The 19200-nt window shown below is 36.9% G+C and overlaps 1 protein-coding gene across 3 annotated transcripts in view; it reads left to right on the forward strand.

Moving 5' to 3' along the window:
• Nucleotides 1-19200, forward strand: part of LOC103549842 (putative neutral ceramidase C) — a 113282-nt gene that overhangs the window by 69827 nt on the left and 24255 nt on the right. For 2 of the 3 annotated variants that reach the window (XM_070562379.1, XM_070562368.1), the window contains 6 exons: nucleotides 4835-4950; nucleotides 6026-6120; nucleotides 8095-8134; nucleotides 9145-9240; nucleotides 14297-14392; nucleotides 16445-16591. In XM_070562379.1, the coding sequence (XP_070418480.1) occupies nucleotides 4835-4950; nucleotides 6026-6120; nucleotides 8095-8134; nucleotides 9145-9240; nucleotides 14297-14392; nucleotides 16445-16591 (590 nt within the window). Of the gene's footprint in view, nucleotides 1-4834; nucleotides 4951-6025; nucleotides 6121-8094; nucleotides 8135-9144; nucleotides 9241-14296; nucleotides 14393-16444; nucleotides 16592-19200 lie in introns of those variants that run through there. The other variant, XM_070562387.1, reaches the window with a different exon arrangement.

A 19200-nucleotide genomic window follows, 5' to 3' on the forward strand; every position in this document is an offset into this window, starting at 1 on the left:
TAATCTCTTATGATGCTTTATATTTCTGTGGTGTCTGTTGTAATGTTTTAGCTTTAATTTCTGATTTTATTTGAGTCTTCTCTTTTTTTCTTAGTCTAGCTAAAGTTTTGTCACTTTTGTTTATCTTTTCAAAAAACCAGCTCTTAGTATCATTGATCTTTTCTATTGTTTTTATGGTCTCTATCTCATTTATTTCTGCTCTGGTATTTGTTATTTTCTTCCTTCTGCTAACTTTGGGCTTCATTTGTTCTTCTTTTTCTAGTTCCTTGAGTTGTAAAGTTAGGTTGTTTATTTTAGATCTTCCTTTTATTCATAAAGTAGGGGTTTATTGCTACAAACTGCCTTGTTTTGCTACATTCCATATATTTTGGTATGTTGTGTTTCCATTTTCATTTGTTTTGAGATATTTTTTAGTTCCCTTTTGATTTCTTCTTTGATCCAGTAGTTGTTCAGGAGTGTGTTGTTTAATCTTTACATATTTGTAAATGTTCTGATTTTCCTCCTAATTTTTTCCTAATTGATTTCTAGTTTCATATCATTGTAGTTAGAAAATGTACTTGGTATGATTTCAGTCTTCTTGTATTTGCTAAGGTTTGTTTTATGATCTTACATAAGACCTATCTTGGAGAATGTTCCATGTGCACTTGAGAAGACTGTGTATTCTGCTGCTGTTGGGTAAAATGGTCTGTATATGTCTGTTAGGTCTATTTGGTCTGAGGTATAGTTCAAGTCCAACGTCCGGATGATTATTGATTTTCTGTCTGGATGACCTATCCATAGTTGAAAGTGGAGTATTGAAGTTTCTTACTATTATTGTATTGTTGTCTATTTCTGCCTTCAAGTCTGTTAATACTTGTTTTATACATTTAAATGCTCCAATGTTGAGTGCATAAATGTTTACAATTATTATATCCTCTTAATGCATTGACCCCTTTATCATATTATAATTACCTTCTTTGTCTCTTATTACAGTTTTTGACTTAAGTCTGTTTTTCCTGATGTACATAAAGATACCCCTCCTCTCTTTTGGTTTCCAATTTCATGGAAACCATCCATCCCTTTACTTTGAGCCCATGTGTGTTCTTCAAGCTGAAGTGAGACTGTTGCAGGCAGCAGATAGTTTGGTCTTTTTTTTTAATCCATTCAACCATTCTATGCCTTTTGTTTGGAGAATTTAATCCATTTCCATGTAAAGTAATTATTGTTAGGTAAAGACTTACTAATGCCGTCTTATTAATTATTTTCTGACTGTTTTGTAGTTTCCTTGTTCCTTTCTTCTTCTCTTTCTTTCTTTGTGATGTAATGATTTTCAGTTCTGGTATGTTTTGGTTCCTTTCTCTTTATCTTTTGTGTATGTACTATAGGTATTTGCTTTGTTGTTACCATGAGACTTATGTAAAGCATTTTATAGTTATAACAGTCTATTTTAAGCTGATAATTTACCTTTGATCACATTCAAAAACTACCCTTTTATCCTCCCTCCTAATATTTTATGTTTTAGATGTCACAGTTTACACCTGTTTATATTGTGTATCTATTAAAAAATTATTATATCCTTAGTTATTTTTAATACTTCTTTTAACTTTATACTAGAATTATATGATTTACACACTACCACTACAATATTAGAGTATTCTTAATTTGACTATGTACTTACCTTAACCAGTGAGTTTTATACTTTATATGTCTTACATACTAATGAATCCTTGCATTTCAACTTGAAGAACTCCCTTTAGCATTTTGTGTCCCATCATTCATCTAGGCTTTCTTCACTCTTTTTTATTTTTTTTTGAGGAAGATTAGCCCTGAGCTAACTACTGCCAATCTTCCTCTTTTTACTGAGGAAGACTGGACCTGAGCTAATATCCATGCCCATCTTCCTCTCTTTTATATGTGGGATGCCTACCACAGCATGGCTTTTGCCAAGGGGTGCCATGTCCTTGCCTGGGATCTGAACTGGCGAACCCTGGGCCGCTGAAAAGTGGAAGGTGTGAACTTCACTGCTGCGCCACCGGGCCGGCCCCCTTTTTTTCTCTTCTGATTGGATAATTTCAAATGATTTGTCTTTGTGTTCACAGATTATTTCTTCTGCTTGATCAAATCTGCTATTGATGCTCTCTGTTGCATTATTCATTTCATTCATTGTCTTCTTTTGCTCCAGAAGTTCTGTTTGGTTCTTTTTTATTTTTCTCCCTCTGTTGAACTTTTCATTTTGTTCATATATTGTTTTCCTGATATTGTTGAGTTGTCTATCTGTGTTCTCTTGTAGTTCACTGAGCTTTCTTCAAACAATTATTTTGAATTCTTTGCCAATTTGTAGATCTCTATTTCTTTGGAGGTCAGTTTTTGGAAAATTATTGCATTCCTTCGATTGTGTCATGTTTTCTTGATATTTCTTGTTTCTTCTAGCCTTGTGTTTTGTCTGAGCATTTGATGGAACAGTCACTTCTTCTAGATTTTACAGACTTGTTTTTGTGGAGAAAGACCTTCACCTGTCAGTGCATACAGGGGTGTTGGTTGAGTGGGCTGTGGTAGTTCCTGCTCCAGGGCAGGCCAAGTGGCATAGTCTCCATATCGCTCTGTTAGTTTAAGTCAGCATTGGTGAAAGATTGTATGGGTCCCCAAAGGCTAATACTATGAGTGTCTGCATTGCCACAAGTGCTGTTGGAATCTTCAGTGGTGAAGGCTACTGGGGACCTCCTGATCTCCTTTTTCCTCATGGGGGATGTTGTGGCTGAAGAGAATCTCTCTTTGCACTAGGTTTGGCTTGCAGGTGCCCTTGTGGTGGTAGTGGCACTGATATCTGATACACGGGCACCCATGGAACAATGACAGAGCTAAGATCAGGAGTGCAAGCACTTTCAGACCAACTGCAGCTCCATGGCTTAGTGCACCATGCAGCATCAGTGGCTCTGTGCTTGAGGTGTGGGCACACGTGGTATAGCTATGGAACTGGACTGGAGCACATGCGCTTGTGGAGGACAGAGGCTCTGGGGTCCAGGACAACAGCTAGAGATGCAGGCATATGCAGAGCAGCTGCAGATCTGAGGCCTGGAGCAGATGGACACACAGTGTAGCCACAGAGTTGGGTATGGAGTATCTGGGATTCTGGGGTCTGAGGTGTGCATGGGGTTAAGGGGGTTGGCAGCACTGGTCCCAGGGCGGCACAACAGCAGCTTCATATGGGGGAGGTGCAGCAGCATCTCCCTCTCCAGGGGGCCCATGGTGACAATGGCCATTGGTTGCCTCAATTGCAGGAGCTACAGGTGTCCTCTGTGGGGCAGGCCACTGGGGTCTACACTGATGAACACTACATGTTATCTATTGTGAAAGCTATGGGGAGTCTCTTGTGGGGGCTGTTGAGGTCCTCATTGGCAAGGGCTGCCAGGGTCCTCCACAGAGCAGGCCACTGGGAACCATGATGGCACCTGCTATGTGGCTGATACTGATTGCCTCCACCCTTCTTCTTTCTTCCTAGATCTTGAAATGTCTCAGCTAAGCTAATCTCCCCAGTGATCCTTTCTGTGTGGTTATTCTGTTTTTTTGCTCCACTGTGTTGCTGAAGGTTCTTACTTGGATGGTTGAGTCCTCCTAGGGCTATTTTCATTTGAGAATAGCTGTCTAATTTTTCTTTTGTTGGTGAGCAAAGGCTGGTATTTTCTACTCTGCTGTCTTGCTGATGTTGTTCTCCTCTTTTTTCTTAATATGGGCATTTAAGGCTATAAATTTCCCTTTGAGCACTGTTTTTATTGCATCCTATAAGTTTTGGTATACTATGTCTTCATTTACATCCATCTGAAAGTATTTTCATATTTTCTTTTGATTTCTTCCTTGACCATTAGCTATTTATGATTATGTTTCTTAATTTCCACATATTCATGGGTTTCCCAGATTTTATCCTATTTATTTCTGATTTCATTACATTGTCACTGGAAAACATACTTTGTATTGTTTCTACCCTTTAAAATTTTGTTTCATGGCCAGCATATGTTCTACCTTGGATAATGATCCATATGCTCTCTAGAAGAATGTATATTCTGTTGTTCTTAGATGGAGTGCTCTGTAGGTATCTGTTAGGTCTAGTTGGCTACTAGTCTTGTTCAAGTTTTTTATATCCCTGTTGATCTTCTGACTAGTTGTTTCATCCATTATTGAAAGTGGATTATTGAAATTCCAACTACTATCGTTGGTTTTCTAGTTCTCCTTTCATTTCTGTCAGTTTTGGTTCATGCATTTAGGTGCTCAGTTATTAAGTTCATGTATGTTTATAATTGTTATATTTTCCTAATGGACTGTAGATTCTAAGTTCACAGATTTCGTAGTTAACAAAACTTTTCCTCAGATTATGATTTTATGCTTGGCTTTTGTTTTTTTTACTGCTCGTGTGAGTGTGTGTGTGTAGATAATTAAGCGGGGATTCAAGAGAGGGTCTTTTAGGGACCACAAGCCAAACAACTGGTGCTTTAAGTTGGAGGTGTCATTTTTAGTTTTAAAAAGAGGAAAAGTGTGATTAATTCATAGATCTACAGTTAATTATATCATACTGTTCTTATTTGCAGCATGGATGACGGAGAACAATAGAAACAAAACTTTAAAAATGGTGAACAAAATATATTGTCTTATTCTGTTGACCAAATGGGATATCTAATTAAATCTATCCTTCTATCTTAGGGTGCACAGGAAATTTTGCCTCTTTTGTTATTCAAAATGTTTGGAATCATTGAACAACCTTATAAAATCTCTGAAACTCCTAAAAACATTGTTGTACAATATTTGTCAAAATGTGACATTTTTCAGAGGTTTAGAATCATATAAATCATAACATTTCTAATAGGGGCAATGGAAGAGAATCCGTTTTGGGACACCATTCGGAATCAGCTCCTGGGAAGTCCATCTGAAGAAATCAAAGAATGTCATAAACCAAAGCCAATCCTTCTTCACACTGGAGAGGTAATGCATTTTGGTTATCACGGTGAAATCAATATATTATTATTTTTAAATTTATGAGTTATCAGAAATGAATGCTAGATCTCCATTGACATGGGAAGTCTTATGCAGATATTCCCACATCAAATTTTTAACATTAAAAATACGGTGTTGTGAGTCTAACTAAGGAATAAGGGATATGATTGTTAAATCCCCTGACTCAGATATTTGCATCTATGATAAATCACTGAAACAACTAGAACAGTGGAAAAGGAAGAAGAAGATTAACATTTATCTTATTCAGGATTCATTTATGCTGACTCCAGGATGGGAGTTCACACAGAATTTCAGGTCATGTAAAAAGGAACATGGTCACGTCTCAATTCTCTCACACTTCAGGCAAGATTATTAACTAAAGCATTATTCTTTTACACTCCTTTGGAACATGGATTTTCACATTTTAAATGTCAAAAGGTCATACCAGTGTTCATAAAATCGTAGATTGTTGATGCAGAAAAATTTTTTTAATTATATTTTTTTCTAATATTCCATTAAAATTCTGTGAGAAGAAGAAAGAGAGGGAAGGAAGGAATAGAGGGAAAGATTCTATGCTCATCTAAACAGGGGAAAGGGTAGATTCTTTTGGAGAAAACTTGGAAAGTATCACAAGGTTTGGTAACTGAAAATTTAAAGTGCTATTAGAGGAAAAAGAGAAATCGTTAAGTTAACCTATTCCAAATGGTGGAATTCCTTATTCATCTTGTATACGGATAGTCACATAGTACTCTCAGAGAACCGTTGGTTGTCTGTTACACACTGTGATTCTGCAGTGACAAATCCACCAAACACTTCCTTGATGGGAAGATAAGTCCAGGTTCATGGGGCATTGGTATTTGAGATTCACGTGTTGTGACTAGACAGAAGATTTAATACTACATCGTGAATTAGAAAGAAAATCTGTGATAGCAGGACAAAGTACCAAAACCCAGATGGAAACATTTTAAACCCTTTCATAAAGGAAAGTAGGTCAACATCTTCTGTCTTTTGACCATAGAAAGAGTCATATTCCTAACACAGTTTTCATGTTTTGGGTTCCTAGATGTTGAGACCTAATCCCTGGCACCCAGAAATTGTTGATGTTCAGATTATTACTGTTGGGTCCTTGGCTATAACTGCCCTCCCTGGGGAGTTTACGTAAGTTCATCTTTTTTATTTAGCAGTTAAAAATATGCTTATGGGGTATGTGTTTCTGTTGGAATCAGTTCTTATCATGGGCAGATAATTCTGTACCGATGCCTTTTGTATCTGACTGCACTGTGTTTGGCAACAGTGACAAATATTCCCACCCTCTTTTCATGGGGCCTCTGAAGAATAAATTTCTTTATGCCTATTATTGGTGGGTAACTTGAAAAAAACATGAAAATTTGAAAACATCCTTCCAAATTAAAATCATGCCATGAATTATGATGTCAGTAGAAAGACTTAAATAATATTAAAATACTGGAACTTGAAACAATCAGTTTAGGTATTAGAAATATGGAAGAATGTGTTTTCCCCCCAGTTTAGTTGAGATATAATTGACATACAGCACTCTGTAACTTTAGGATGTGCAGCATAACGGTTTGACTTTTACATATTGTGAAATGATTGCCGCAATAAGTTTAGTTAACATTCATCATCTCATATAGTACCAAAAAAAAAAAGGAGTAGGGGAGGGGGGATTGGATGAAGGTTGTCAAAAGGTGCAAACTTCCAGTTGTAAGATAAATAAATACTGAAGATGAAATGTACAACATGATGACTATAGTTAACACTGCTGTATGATACATTTAAAAGTTAAGAGAGTAGATCGTAAGAATTCTCATTGCAAGAAAAAATATTTTAAATTTGCTCCTAATGCAGCTTTTCCTATCTCAGTAAGCAGCAATTTTGTATCTTTTCGGTTGCTCAGGCCCTAAATCTTAGAGTCATCCCTGAATTCTCTCATTTTCAATTTTCCCCTCTTTCAATTCTTCAACAAATTCTGTCCATTCTACCCAATACTTTCTATCACTCCGCTACTCGTTTAAGCCACCATTCTCTCTCCCCTAGATTACTGTGCTAACCCCCCATCTCACCTTCTGGCTTCCTCCCTCCCTTGTCTATTTTCTTTACTCAACTTAACAGCCAGAATAATCCCTTTAAAACTTAAGTTAAATCATGTCACTGCTCAAAACCCTACAGTGGCTTCCCGTCTCAATCCAGGTAAATCCTCAAAGCCTTGCAATATCCTACAAGGCCTTATGCGAACTTCTCAGCAACTTCTCTGATCTGATTTCATACCCCTTGCTCATCCCTGCTTCAGTCACCTAGGCTTCATTGCAATTCCCAGACTCACCAAGTATGCTCCTGTCTTAGGGCTTTTGAACTTAAGGTTTCTTCTGCTGGAACACATATCCTCCAGTTATCTCCATGGCCAATTCTTTCATTCCTTCAATTCTCTGCTCAAATCTCTAACAAAGGGAGATGCTAGTCCTGCTTATACTATATACTGTCTTCACCTGCCACTACCACCACCACATCACCACCAGCATCAGCCTCATCATCATCACCACAGTGACCACCACCATTCCCTTTTATCCTTACCCTATTTTATGTTCTCCATAGCACTTATTGTCATCTCACTTTTTTATTTGCTTATTGATGAACTTCCCTCCCTGGGATGTAAACTCAATACTGTTGAATCCTTGGCACTTAGAGGTGGGCCTGGTGTGTATTAGGTGCTCAGAGTTTTATTGGAGGATTAAGTGAATGAATGAAATGGTAAGTTCTTTGTAGGCAGGAATCGTACATTCTCTACTTTCCTCAGCTCTCATTAACACAGAATGCAACTAATATATTTTGTTGAATTGGTAAATGGAAAATGATTGTGATCTTTGCTAGCGATATTTGTTGATTCTGTTTCCCATCTTCACATTGTCTGTTTTTAAGTTTTGGATTTGTTTTGAAGATAGAGTAGTCAGGAAAAAAAGCTCAACTTTAGCTTTGCATCATCGCTGTGTTCCTACATACTTTAGTATTGTGCGATAAGCCAGGGTAACTTTTTGGCTTTCACTACAAGTCTTTCTGTATACTTTGCATACATTCTGGATAGGAAAACACTTAGATAATTCTGTTTTCTTCACCCAGGACCATGTCTGGACGAAGATTTCGGGAGGCAGTTCAAGCAGTAAGTTAAAAATGAAATAAAATATCTCTGCATTCATCTTTCGTGAAGAGAAAAGAATTTCCTGTCCCTATGATCTAGTACATTTTAAATGAATTTTTCCTAAGATGACTAGAGTTTTACACTTCTTGAAAGTAATGGGGAGAGGTGAGTATGAAATATTGGTGGTATAAGAACAAACTTTAAAAATATAAGAGAGTTGGAGCCAGCCTGTTGGCATAGTGGTTAAGTTCATGGGCTCTGCTTCGGTGGCCAGAGGTTCGCAGGTTAGGATCCTGTGCATGGACCTAGCACCGCTCATCAAGCCATGCTGTGGCAGCGTCCCACATAAAATAGAGGAAGATTGGCACAGATGTTAGCTCAGGGCCAATCTTCCTCACCAAAAAAAAAAAAAAAAAAAAATATATATATATATAATTATAGTCAAGTTAAAAATATTTTATTGGTATTTACGTATTAATAATTTAAAAATTGATAATTGTTTTATAGACTAAATAACCTCTAAGTGACTTCATATCTTAAAGTCTTGTCTAAATAAAATCAACACATGTTGGGAATTCTGTAGTTTATCTATGTTTATGATTTTCTTTATATTCAGGAAGTATTGTCAATGGTTCTAAAATGACATAATCAACAAATGTCTTAATACTTGGAGCTGGAAATAACTACTCTAGTCAGCCGATATTTACCCATAATACTTTTTAGGAAATTGATAAAATCTTTATATTTTAATAATAAGAAGATTTTACATCTGCAAATGAAATCATTAAGATAGTCGTAGATCCATTGACTTGCCCCACTATAGTGCAGAGTTGTGGTTCCAATTTTTATCAAAGACTTTTTAATACTTCTGCATTTCCAGGCAGTTTTAGGAAGATATTAGGAAGAATATTGCTAACAGAGACATCTTATACTAATTATTTTTACCTATAATTGTGCATTAGGTATAACTGGGATGATAACATACTTTGTGATGAAGAGTAACTTTATTGGGCTCTACTTTCCCTCCCTAGGAATTTGCGTCTTATGGGATGCAGAATATGACTGTTGTTACTTCAGGTCTATGCAATGTTTATACACATTACATTACCACCTATGAAGAATACCAGGTAAAGTAAGAAGTTCTCATCATTTAAATGAATTATGCCCTGGTCAAAACTATGTCAAATGCAGGTTTTCTTTCTAGACTTCCTTAATCATGTTTTTGAGAGATGATTTTGTTTTAGGGCAGAGAAGAGAATAATAAGCCAGAGGTTGTATTTGGGGTTTACCATTCCCAAGTTCATGTCAAAATTCTAGTCTCACTGACTTCCGCTTTCCCTGAAATAAATTATTTTGTCAGGGGCACTGGTAATAAGCCTGGGTTGTGGTATATAACGTTTCCAACTCTATCTATAATGCTTCTGGTGCTTGAAGTTTCTTTAGAACCTGGGAAAACTCCAACTGATAGGTCCTATTTATTGAATGAACTAGCTGAGCACTTTGCAAATGTGATCTAAGTACTCCTCACAATAAGCCTGGAGTAGGGTATTATTATATCACGATATAGATTCGGAACAGAGTCTCAGAGAATTTATGGGAGGCTGGCGGCTAGTAATGTTTCTTTGTTTACAAAGAGTACAGAAAGTAGCCCAAGTATTTAACAACAGTAGTCAACATTATGAAAGCAGTCTAGAGTCCCGCAATTAATAGTTTCTAACATATCTGCTGGGATATCTTGGTAGTTTGTACCGAGGAGTACAGTCTACACCTTGACAAATGTTCAGGCAGTGGAATCTACCCTACTGCCCTCTGTTGACTTTGCTGAAGGTCTCTGCCTTCTAGGAAATCCTATTGAAGAGAGGTTCTTAATTGGGGTAAACTTAGATAGGAATAATTTTTTATTTATCCATTTTTTATTTATTTTTAACTATTATTTAGCACTTTAATTATAATTTGGGCAACAAATGACAGTAATGTTAGCAGTACCTCTGACTTTGTCACCAATAAGAATCACAAATATTTTCATATCACATACAGTCATTATGGATCTGGAAATTATTTTTACTCCCATCTTTATTTTAAAATCACAGTAGTTATTAGATCTGCTACTAGATCTTGTTATTCAATAGCATAATAAAGGAGCACAAACATTACTCTATCACAAAATTGGTTTATTACTGTTTTATTAATGTATTTCAGTCTAATCAATCAGTTTCCTCTGTCAACTCATGTGTTTTATTTTATGCATTTGGAAATATTACTCTGAGAGGGGTTTATAGGCCTCAACAGACAGCCAAAGGAGTCCATGACACAAATAAGGTTAGGAACACCTACAAGCTTATCTCCTGGTTCAGGGACATGCTCCTGCAAGGATTAGTATTAATTAACTAACTAATTAATTAATTCACTCATTCATTTAACAGATACAGGCATATCTTGCTTTATTGTACTTTGCTGTGTTGTGCTTCACAGATATTGTGGTTTTTTTTTTTTTTCACAAATTGAAGGTTTGTGGCAACCTTGTATCAAACAAACCTATCAGCACCATTTTTCCAATAGCATTTGTTTACTTCATATCTCTGTGTCACGTTTTGGTGATTCTTGCAATATTTCAAACTTTTTCATTATTATTATATTTGTCATGCTGATCTGTGATCAGCCATCTTTGATGTTACTATTGTAATTGTTTTGGAGTGCCATGAACTGCACCCATATGAGGCGGTGAACTTAACCAATAAATGTTGTGTGTGTTCTGACTGTTCCACCAAACAGCCATTCTGCCATCTTTCTTCCTCTCCTCAGGCCTCCCTATTCCCTGAGACACAATATTGAAATTAGGTCAATTAATGACCCTACAATGGCCTCTAAGCGTTCAAGTGAAAGGAAAAGTTGCACATCTCTCACTTTAAATCCAAAGCTAGGAATGATTAAGCTTAGTGAGGAGGGCATGTCAAAAGCTGAGATAGGCTAAAAGGTAGGCCTCTTGGACCAAACAGCTAGCTAAGTTGTGAATGCAAGGGAAAAATTCTCGAAGGAAATTAGAAGTGCTACTCCAGTGAATACCTGAATGATAAGAATGTAAAACAGGCTTATTACTGATATGGAGAAAGTTTTAGTGGTCTGGATAGACGATCCAACCAACTGCAACTTTCCCTTAAGCCAAAGCCTAATCCAGAGCAAGGCCCTAACTCCTTCAATTCTATCAAGGCCGAGAGAGGTGAGGAAGCTGCAGAAAAGTTTGAAGCTAGCAGAGGTTGGTCCATGAGGTTTAAGGAAAGAAGCCATCTCCATAACATAAAAGTGCAAGGTGAAGCAGCAAGTGTTGATGTAGAAGCTGCAGCAAATTATTCAGAAGATCTGGCTAAGATAATTCATGAAGGTGTCTACACTAACAACAGATTTTCAATGTAGACGAAACAGCCTTCCATTGGAAGAAGACACCATCTAGGACTTTCTTGGCTGGAAAGGAGAAGTCAATGCCTGGTTTCAAAGCTTCAAAGGGCAGGCTGACTCTCTCATTAGGGGCTCATGCAGCTGGTGACTTTATGTTGAAGCCAATGCTCATTTACCATTCTGAGAATCCTAGGATCCTTAAGAATTATGGTAAATCTACTGTACCTGTGCTCTATAAATGGAACAAAGCGTGGATGGCAGCAGCTCTGTTTACAACATGGCTTACTGAATATTTTAAGCCCACTGTTGAGATCTACTGCTCAGAAAAGAAGATTCTTTTCAAAATATTACTGATTATTGACGATGCACCTGGTTACCCAAGAGCTCTGATGGAGATGTACAACAAGATTCATGTTGTTTCCATGCCTGCTAACACAATGTCTATTCTGCAGCCCGTGGGTTTTGGCTTTCAAGTCTTATTATTTAAGAAATAGATTTCACAAGATTATAGCTGCCATAGATAATAATCTTTCTGATGGATCTAGGCAAAGTAAATGGAAAACCTTCTGGAAAGGATTCACCATTCTAGATGACATTAAGAACATTCATGCTTAATGGGAAGAGGTCAAAATATCAACATTAACAGGAATTTGGAAGAAGTTGACTCCTACCTTCATGAATGAATTTGAGGCATTCAAGACTTCAAGTAAGGAAGGAACTGCAAATGCGGAAGAAATAGCAAGAGAACTAGAATTAGAATTGCCTGAAGATGTGACCAAATTGCTGCAATCTCATGATAAAACTTGAACAGATGAAGAGTTGCTTCTTATGGATGAGCAAAGAAAGTGGTTTCTTGAGATGGGATCTACTACTGCTGAAGATGCTGTGAAGATTCTTGAAATGACAGCAAAGGATTTGGAATATCACGTAAGCTTAGCAGACAAAGCAGCAGCAGGGTTTGAGAGGATTGACTCCAATTTTGAAAGAAGTTCTACTGTTGATAAAAAGCTATCAAACAGCATCATGTGCTACCCAGAAATCATTCATGAAAGGAAAGTCAATCTATGTGGCAAACTTCATTGTTATCTTATTTTAAGAAATCACCACAGACACCCCAACCTTCAACACCCACCACCCTGATCAGTCAGCAGCCATCAACATCGAGGCAAGATCCTCCACTGGCAAAAAGATTACAACTTGCTGAAGTCTCAGATGATGGTTAGCATGTTTTACCAATAAAGTATTTTTTAATTATGGTATTTTTTTAGACCTAATGCTATTGCACACTTACTAGACTACAGTACAGTGTAAATATAACTTTTATATGCACTAGGAAACCAAAAAATTCATGTTCACTCTCTTTATTGTGATATTCGCTTTGTTGGGGTAATCTGGAACCAAACCCACAATATCTCCGAAGCATACCTGTATGTGTTGTGATACAAAGTACTAGCCACTATCTGGGCATAATAATGAATAAGAAATCTGACTCTGCCCTCAAGACTGTTAGAATTTATGGTCTAGTAAAGAACAGAGAAGAACGCAGATGATTATATTTCTGTGAAAGAGCTACACAAGTGATATGAAAACAAAGAGAAAGAGCACCAGTCTAGACTGGGTATTTGAGGGCGGGGGCCTGGCAGATTTTCTGGAAGATATAACATCTGTATGAGTTCTTGAGAATGAGTAAAGGCTAATTAGGCAAATAAAAGTTAGGGAATGTGTTCCGTATTAAGGGAGCTATAGATGAGGGGAAGTCTCAGTACATTTAAGGGCCATAATTAGTTGAGTACCATGGAATAATCATGATGAGGGTAGTGAGACAGGGTTTAGGGTAGGAGGCAGGGGTTAGTTGATGAAGAACCTTTTATGCTATGCTGCAGCTTTGACTCAATAAGGAAGGGTTTGGGGAACTCCAGTAGAATTCAAAGCAAGGAATGCTCTGATCAAATTTGTGACTTAGAAAGGACACTACGATGGCAATGTAGAAAATAAATTGGAAGGGCATGGAGGCAGAGAACTGATTAAGAGTCTGTGATTTATGATCGGGGTGAGAGTGAAGGGTCTGACCAAAGTAAAAGCAGTAGGGTTTTTAGAATTCAAGAGATTTTAGGAAATGATGACTTGGAGACATATAGGATATAGGGTGAGGGAAAGAGAGGAGTCTTAAATGACTGACAGATGGTGTTAGCATGGGAGACTGGAAGCATGGTATTCACTGAAATGAAGAATGTTGTAAGGAAAGCTGGTATATTTGGAGTGATGAGTTCCATTTTAAGTTTGATGAATTTGAGGTTCCTGTGGAATAATGAAAGACTTGGAGCTCAGGTAAAACGGGACATATTTGGTTCTATTTTATAGCTCTCTGATGGCTTAAATGTCCCTCTCCAGGTAGTACCATCACCATCCAATTTGTCCAGGAGTTACTCATTTTTCCTTGTTTTTTTCCCTCCTGCTGTACTCCTTGGGGGAAAACATTGGTATTACAAGTATGTACTTAAAATAGACATAAGCTCAGGAGCTATTACTCTCTTTCAGGTTAAATGGACTGACAGTCCAAATGGAATAATCCAAGAGAACCCACTGCCTTTACCAAGTAGTTGATGGGTGCCATTTACTTTGGCTCTCAAATGGAAATGCCCACCCTCCTTTGTCATAATTAATTTTGAATTATGCCAGTTTGAATTATATGAGATGTCCAAGCATCACCCCTCACCTAACATGCAATACCTTTGTAAATGAATTGAGATATGCAGAACGGTGTACAGTTCTATCCTGTCTCTCCTGCAGGCTCAGCGGTATGAGGCAGCATCTACAATTTATGGACCACATACTCTGTCTGCTTACATCCAGCTCTTCAGAGCCCTTGCTAAGGCCATTGCTACGGTAAAATTGTATGCGTGTGTGTTTCAGGGGTGGGGGATGCAGAGCGAAGCAAAGGAGAACCTTGGCTTTGAGTGTTCAGTTTCTTTGAAAATCTTTATATTTAAAAAAATTTATAGCTACAAGGTGTCTCTAAGAAATAAAACTGATAGTAAATCCAGATTCAGTTAACATCTTTTGGTGGTGACAGCTTTTTTCACATATGTTACCTCATGTTATCCTCACAATCATGTGAAGCATGTGAAGTATGGAGGTGTCATTTTTTCTCCCATTTTTCAGATGAGTAAATAGGTTCAGAGATGGTAAGTGATCAGGCTTAGTGTAAGTATGACTAGGAGGTGAACCAGTGTTCTCTAATCCTGGCCAGATTCTCTTCAATCACTTCACAAGCTGAGTGGGTCATCAATTCTGAGATGCCTGTTCTCCATATTGTAACATCTCTGAAATTGGCATGCATCTTCCAATCAGAGGAATCTTACACTTATAATGAGCAGCACGTTTTTACTTTCTTGGTGGTTCAAAAATAATAATAGTTGTTGTAATCAACAGAGGTTTAGGTTTGATGATGTACAACAGTACCTTGAAATGTACATACATGTTGTAACTACCTAAAATATGCACACCTCCACAAGTTTACTTCAACGAACTCCACTTGTGGAAATCTTTCCTTTGGGATATGGTTATTTATGAAGCTGCACTGTGGTGTTAGAAGATGAGTCAACAAGCAGGAGAAAGAGCTTAAAATAATAAACAGACACTTACATAATATCATACAATACAAGCCCCAATACAGGCTGTGAAACAATTGCAGCATAGCAAAGACAAGAAAGCCCTTTAAAGAAAGAGCTTGAATATATTAAATTGAAACAAATGAAATTGCTGTTTCTGTAGGTCAAAACAGTTGAATATTGGCAATTTCATATATTCCACCTAATTAGTTGCTGATTGTGTCTTTAAGGTTTCAGTTCAAGTTATATATTTAGGATATATTTTATTTGCCTGATTATTATTTTATCATAACATTCCTCTCAATTTTAGATCTGATACATTTTTCTTCAAAGTAGAACAGTTTTTATTTTTCATCATAAAAGCTGTAACTATTTGGAGAATATTCAGATTATACAGAAAAGTATAGGCCTATAACACCCCTAGAGATATCTGCTGTTTCTCTTTCATTACAATCAGAGGTCCATAGCTCTTCCCATGGGAATAGATTTTTCAAATGTTATCATGATATTTAGGAAGAAGAGTGTGATTCATTTTGTGGAAATTTGTTTCACGGTCAAGTTTATGGTTGTGTGTCTAAGACTGGTTATGTGATCTTGAAAAAAACCCCACCATCTCTCCAAGCCTATTTTATCACTTGTACAATGGGAATGATAACAAATAGATTATAAGCCTCTTGTAAAGGTTAAATACATAAAGTGAGCATTAAAGTACATTAAATGCCTATGAAGGGCTGTTTAAAATTTGAGATCAGCACACTGATGACACTATTCAAGGTGGCCAATTCTGCGGGAAACATAGATTAAACCAGTGAGGATATAGGCTGATCCTAACTTTTAAATTAAAAATATATTTACTATATTCTCTAATATGCACAGAGAAGGATTTAGGTAAAAAGCTTGGTGCTGACGCTGGATAAAAGAGGCTCAACACTTTTTTAAAATTAAAAGAATAATTACGGTGTCGTGTTACGAAGGCTTATCATGTGTTAGGTCCCTGTCCGAAGTCATACAATTAAAAAATGGCTGTCCTAGAATCTAAACCTGTATAGCATGCTTCCAGGTTTATACTCTAATCATTGGACAATGCTGTTTAGGGGAGTGAAAGTGTTGCCTATGACCAAAACTTTCTTCTAGTGACAAAAGTCTAAATTATGGACTTCTAGGCTCACATTTTAGCAAGATTCCACATTTTGTTAAAGTTGTTAGCTCTTGGAGAATGTGTGTGTGTGTGTTTCCTTTAATGAAGGCATTTCTGGGGGTGGGGACCTGGGGAAAGGGTCTTTGACTCTACATTGTGCGCTCCTTAAACAAATGTTCTCTGTTCTAGGACTCAGTAGCCAACCTGAGCAGTGGTCCAGAGCCTCCATTTTTCAAACAACTGATAACCAATTTAATTGCTAATATTATGGATAGAGCACCAACAGGGAAAACTTTTGGGGATGTCCTGCAGCCCCTGGAACCTAAATACAGAGTGGTAAGACTCACAAAGAGGTCTTGGAATTCTTCAGAAGCCTGTGTTTGGGGATGGGGAGAAAAATGTTTAATGTCACCACTGGCCTCTAATCATGCCATAGACCAGCTGTTAGCAATGATAATTTTGACAATTGTTCTTAACTCTGCAGAGTCTCTGCAAACATAAGAATGGGGAATGTTTATTTTTCAGGTGGTGATTATGTAAAATTGAATTTCTAAAATCCATATTATTCCTGGATTATAGAACCATTCATTGGAGCTCTGAAAAGTTGTCTCCTAAATCAAGAATAGGAAAAGCACATAGAAATGAAGCAGAATTTGTGCTACTATTTTATATTCATCTTGTGTCCTGCAACTTTGCTAAATCATTTATAAGTTCCATTAGAGTTTTTTGGGGGTTGTGAATTCCTTAAAAATTTCTACATATGATATCATGTCATCTGCAAACAAAAACGGGTTTACTTATTCCTTTTGGAATTTCTTTTTTGGATACCTTGAAATTTTTTTTTTTATTTCATTGGCTAGAATCTCCAATACAATGTTGAAGAGAAGTTGTGAGAGTGGACATCCTTGTTTTGTTTCTAATTTTAAGAGAAAAACTATTTAATCTTTTATCGTAAAGTATGATGTTTTCTTTAGGATTTTTGTAGATGCCCTTTATCAGGTTGAGAAATTTCCCTTCTACACCTAGTTTGTTGAGAGTTTTTATGAAGAATGGGTGTTGGATTTTTTCAAATGCTTTTCTATGACTACTGTGGTGATCGTGTGGTTTTGTCTTTTATTCTATTAATATGGTATATTGCATTAGTTGATATTTCAAATATTAAATAAATACCTTTAGTATGTATATAGTATATATATTTTTAGATATTAAAAAATACTCTTTAGTATGTGTGTGTGTATATATATATATATATATATATATATATAGTATATAATCCTTTTTCTATGTTGTTGAACTTGGTTTGCTAATATTTTGCTAAAGAGTTTTGTACTTATGTCCATAAAGGATATTTGTAGTCTTCTTTTCATGTGTTGTCTTTGACTGCCTTTTGTGTCAGGGTAATACTGATCTCAAAGGATGAGTTAGGAAGTATTTCCTGAAAATGTATGCAAAATATTGGTATTATTTCTTCTTTAAATATTCAGTCAGGTTTACCAGCAAAGTCATATGGACCTAGGCTTCTCTTTTTTTTTTTCTTTTTTTTTTTTTTTATTAATGTTATGATAGATTACAACCTTGTGAGATTTCAGTTGTACATTTTTGTTAGTCATGTTGTGGGTACACCACTTCCCCCTCCGTACCCTCCCCCCACCCCCCCTTTTCCCTGGTAACCACCAATCAGATCTCCTTCTCAATATACTAATTTCCACCTATGAGTGGAGTCATATAGAGTTCGTCTTTCTCTGACTGACTTATTTCGCTTAACATAATACCCTCGAGGTCCATCCACATTGTTGTGAATGGGCCAATTTCGTCTTTTTTTATGGCTGAGTAGTATTCCATTGTGTATATATACCACATCTTCTTTATCCAATCATTAGTTTCTGGGCATGTAGGCTGGTTCCACGTCTTGGCTATTGTAAATAATGCTGCAATGAACATAGGGGTGCAACGGACTCTTGAGATATCTGATATCAGGTTCTTAGGATAGATACCCAGTAATGGGATGGCTGGGTCATAGGGTATTTCTATTTTTAACTTTTTGAGAAATCTCCATACTGTTTTCCATAGTGGCTGTACCAGTTTGCATTCCCACCAACAGTGTATGAGGGTTCCTCTTTCTCCACAACCCCTCCAACATTTGTCGTTCTTGGTTTTGGATGTTTTTGCCAATCTAACGGGGGTAAGGTGATATCTTAGTGTAGTTTTGATTTGCATTTCCCTGATGATTAGCGATGATGAACATCTTTTCATGTGTCTATTGGCCATATTCATATCTTCTTTTGAGAAATGTCTGTTCATGTCCTCTGCCCATTTTTTGATCGGGTTGTTTGTTTTTTTGTTGTTAAGCAGTGTGAGTTCTTTGTATATTATGGAGATTAACCCTTTGTCGGATAAGTGGCTTGTAAATATTTTTTCCCAATTAGTGAGCTGTTTTTTTGTTTCAATCCTGTTTTCCCTTGCCTTGAAGAAGCTCTTTAGTCTGATGAAGTCCCATTTGTTTATTCTTTCTATTGTTTCCCTCAACTGAGGAGTTACAGTGTCCGAAAAGATTCTTTTGGAACTGATGTCAAAGAGTGTACTGCCTATATTCTCTTCCAAAAGACTTATTGTCTCAGGCCTAATCTTTAGGTCTTTGATCCATTTTGAGTTTATTTTGGTGTGTGGTGAAAAAGAATGGTCAATTTTCAATCTTTTGCATGTGGCTGTCCAGTTTTCCCAGCACCATTTGTTGAAGAGACTTCCTTTTCTCCATTGTAGGCCCTCTGCTCCTTTGTCGAAGATTAGCTGTCCATAGATGTGTGGTTTTATCTCTGGGCTTTCAATTCTGTTCCATTGATCTGTGGACCTGTTTTTGTACCAGTACCATGCTGTTTTGATCACTGTAGCTTTGTAGTATGTTTTGAAATCGGGGATTGTGATTCCGCCGGCTTTGTTTTTCTTGC

Source organism: Equus przewalskii, chromosome 1, assembly GCF_037783145.1.
Source record: "Equus przewalskii isolate Varuska chromosome 1, EquPr2, whole genome shotgun sequence".
Lineage (NCBI taxonomy): Eukaryota > Metazoa > Chordata > Mammalia > Perissodactyla > Equidae > Equus > Equus przewalskii.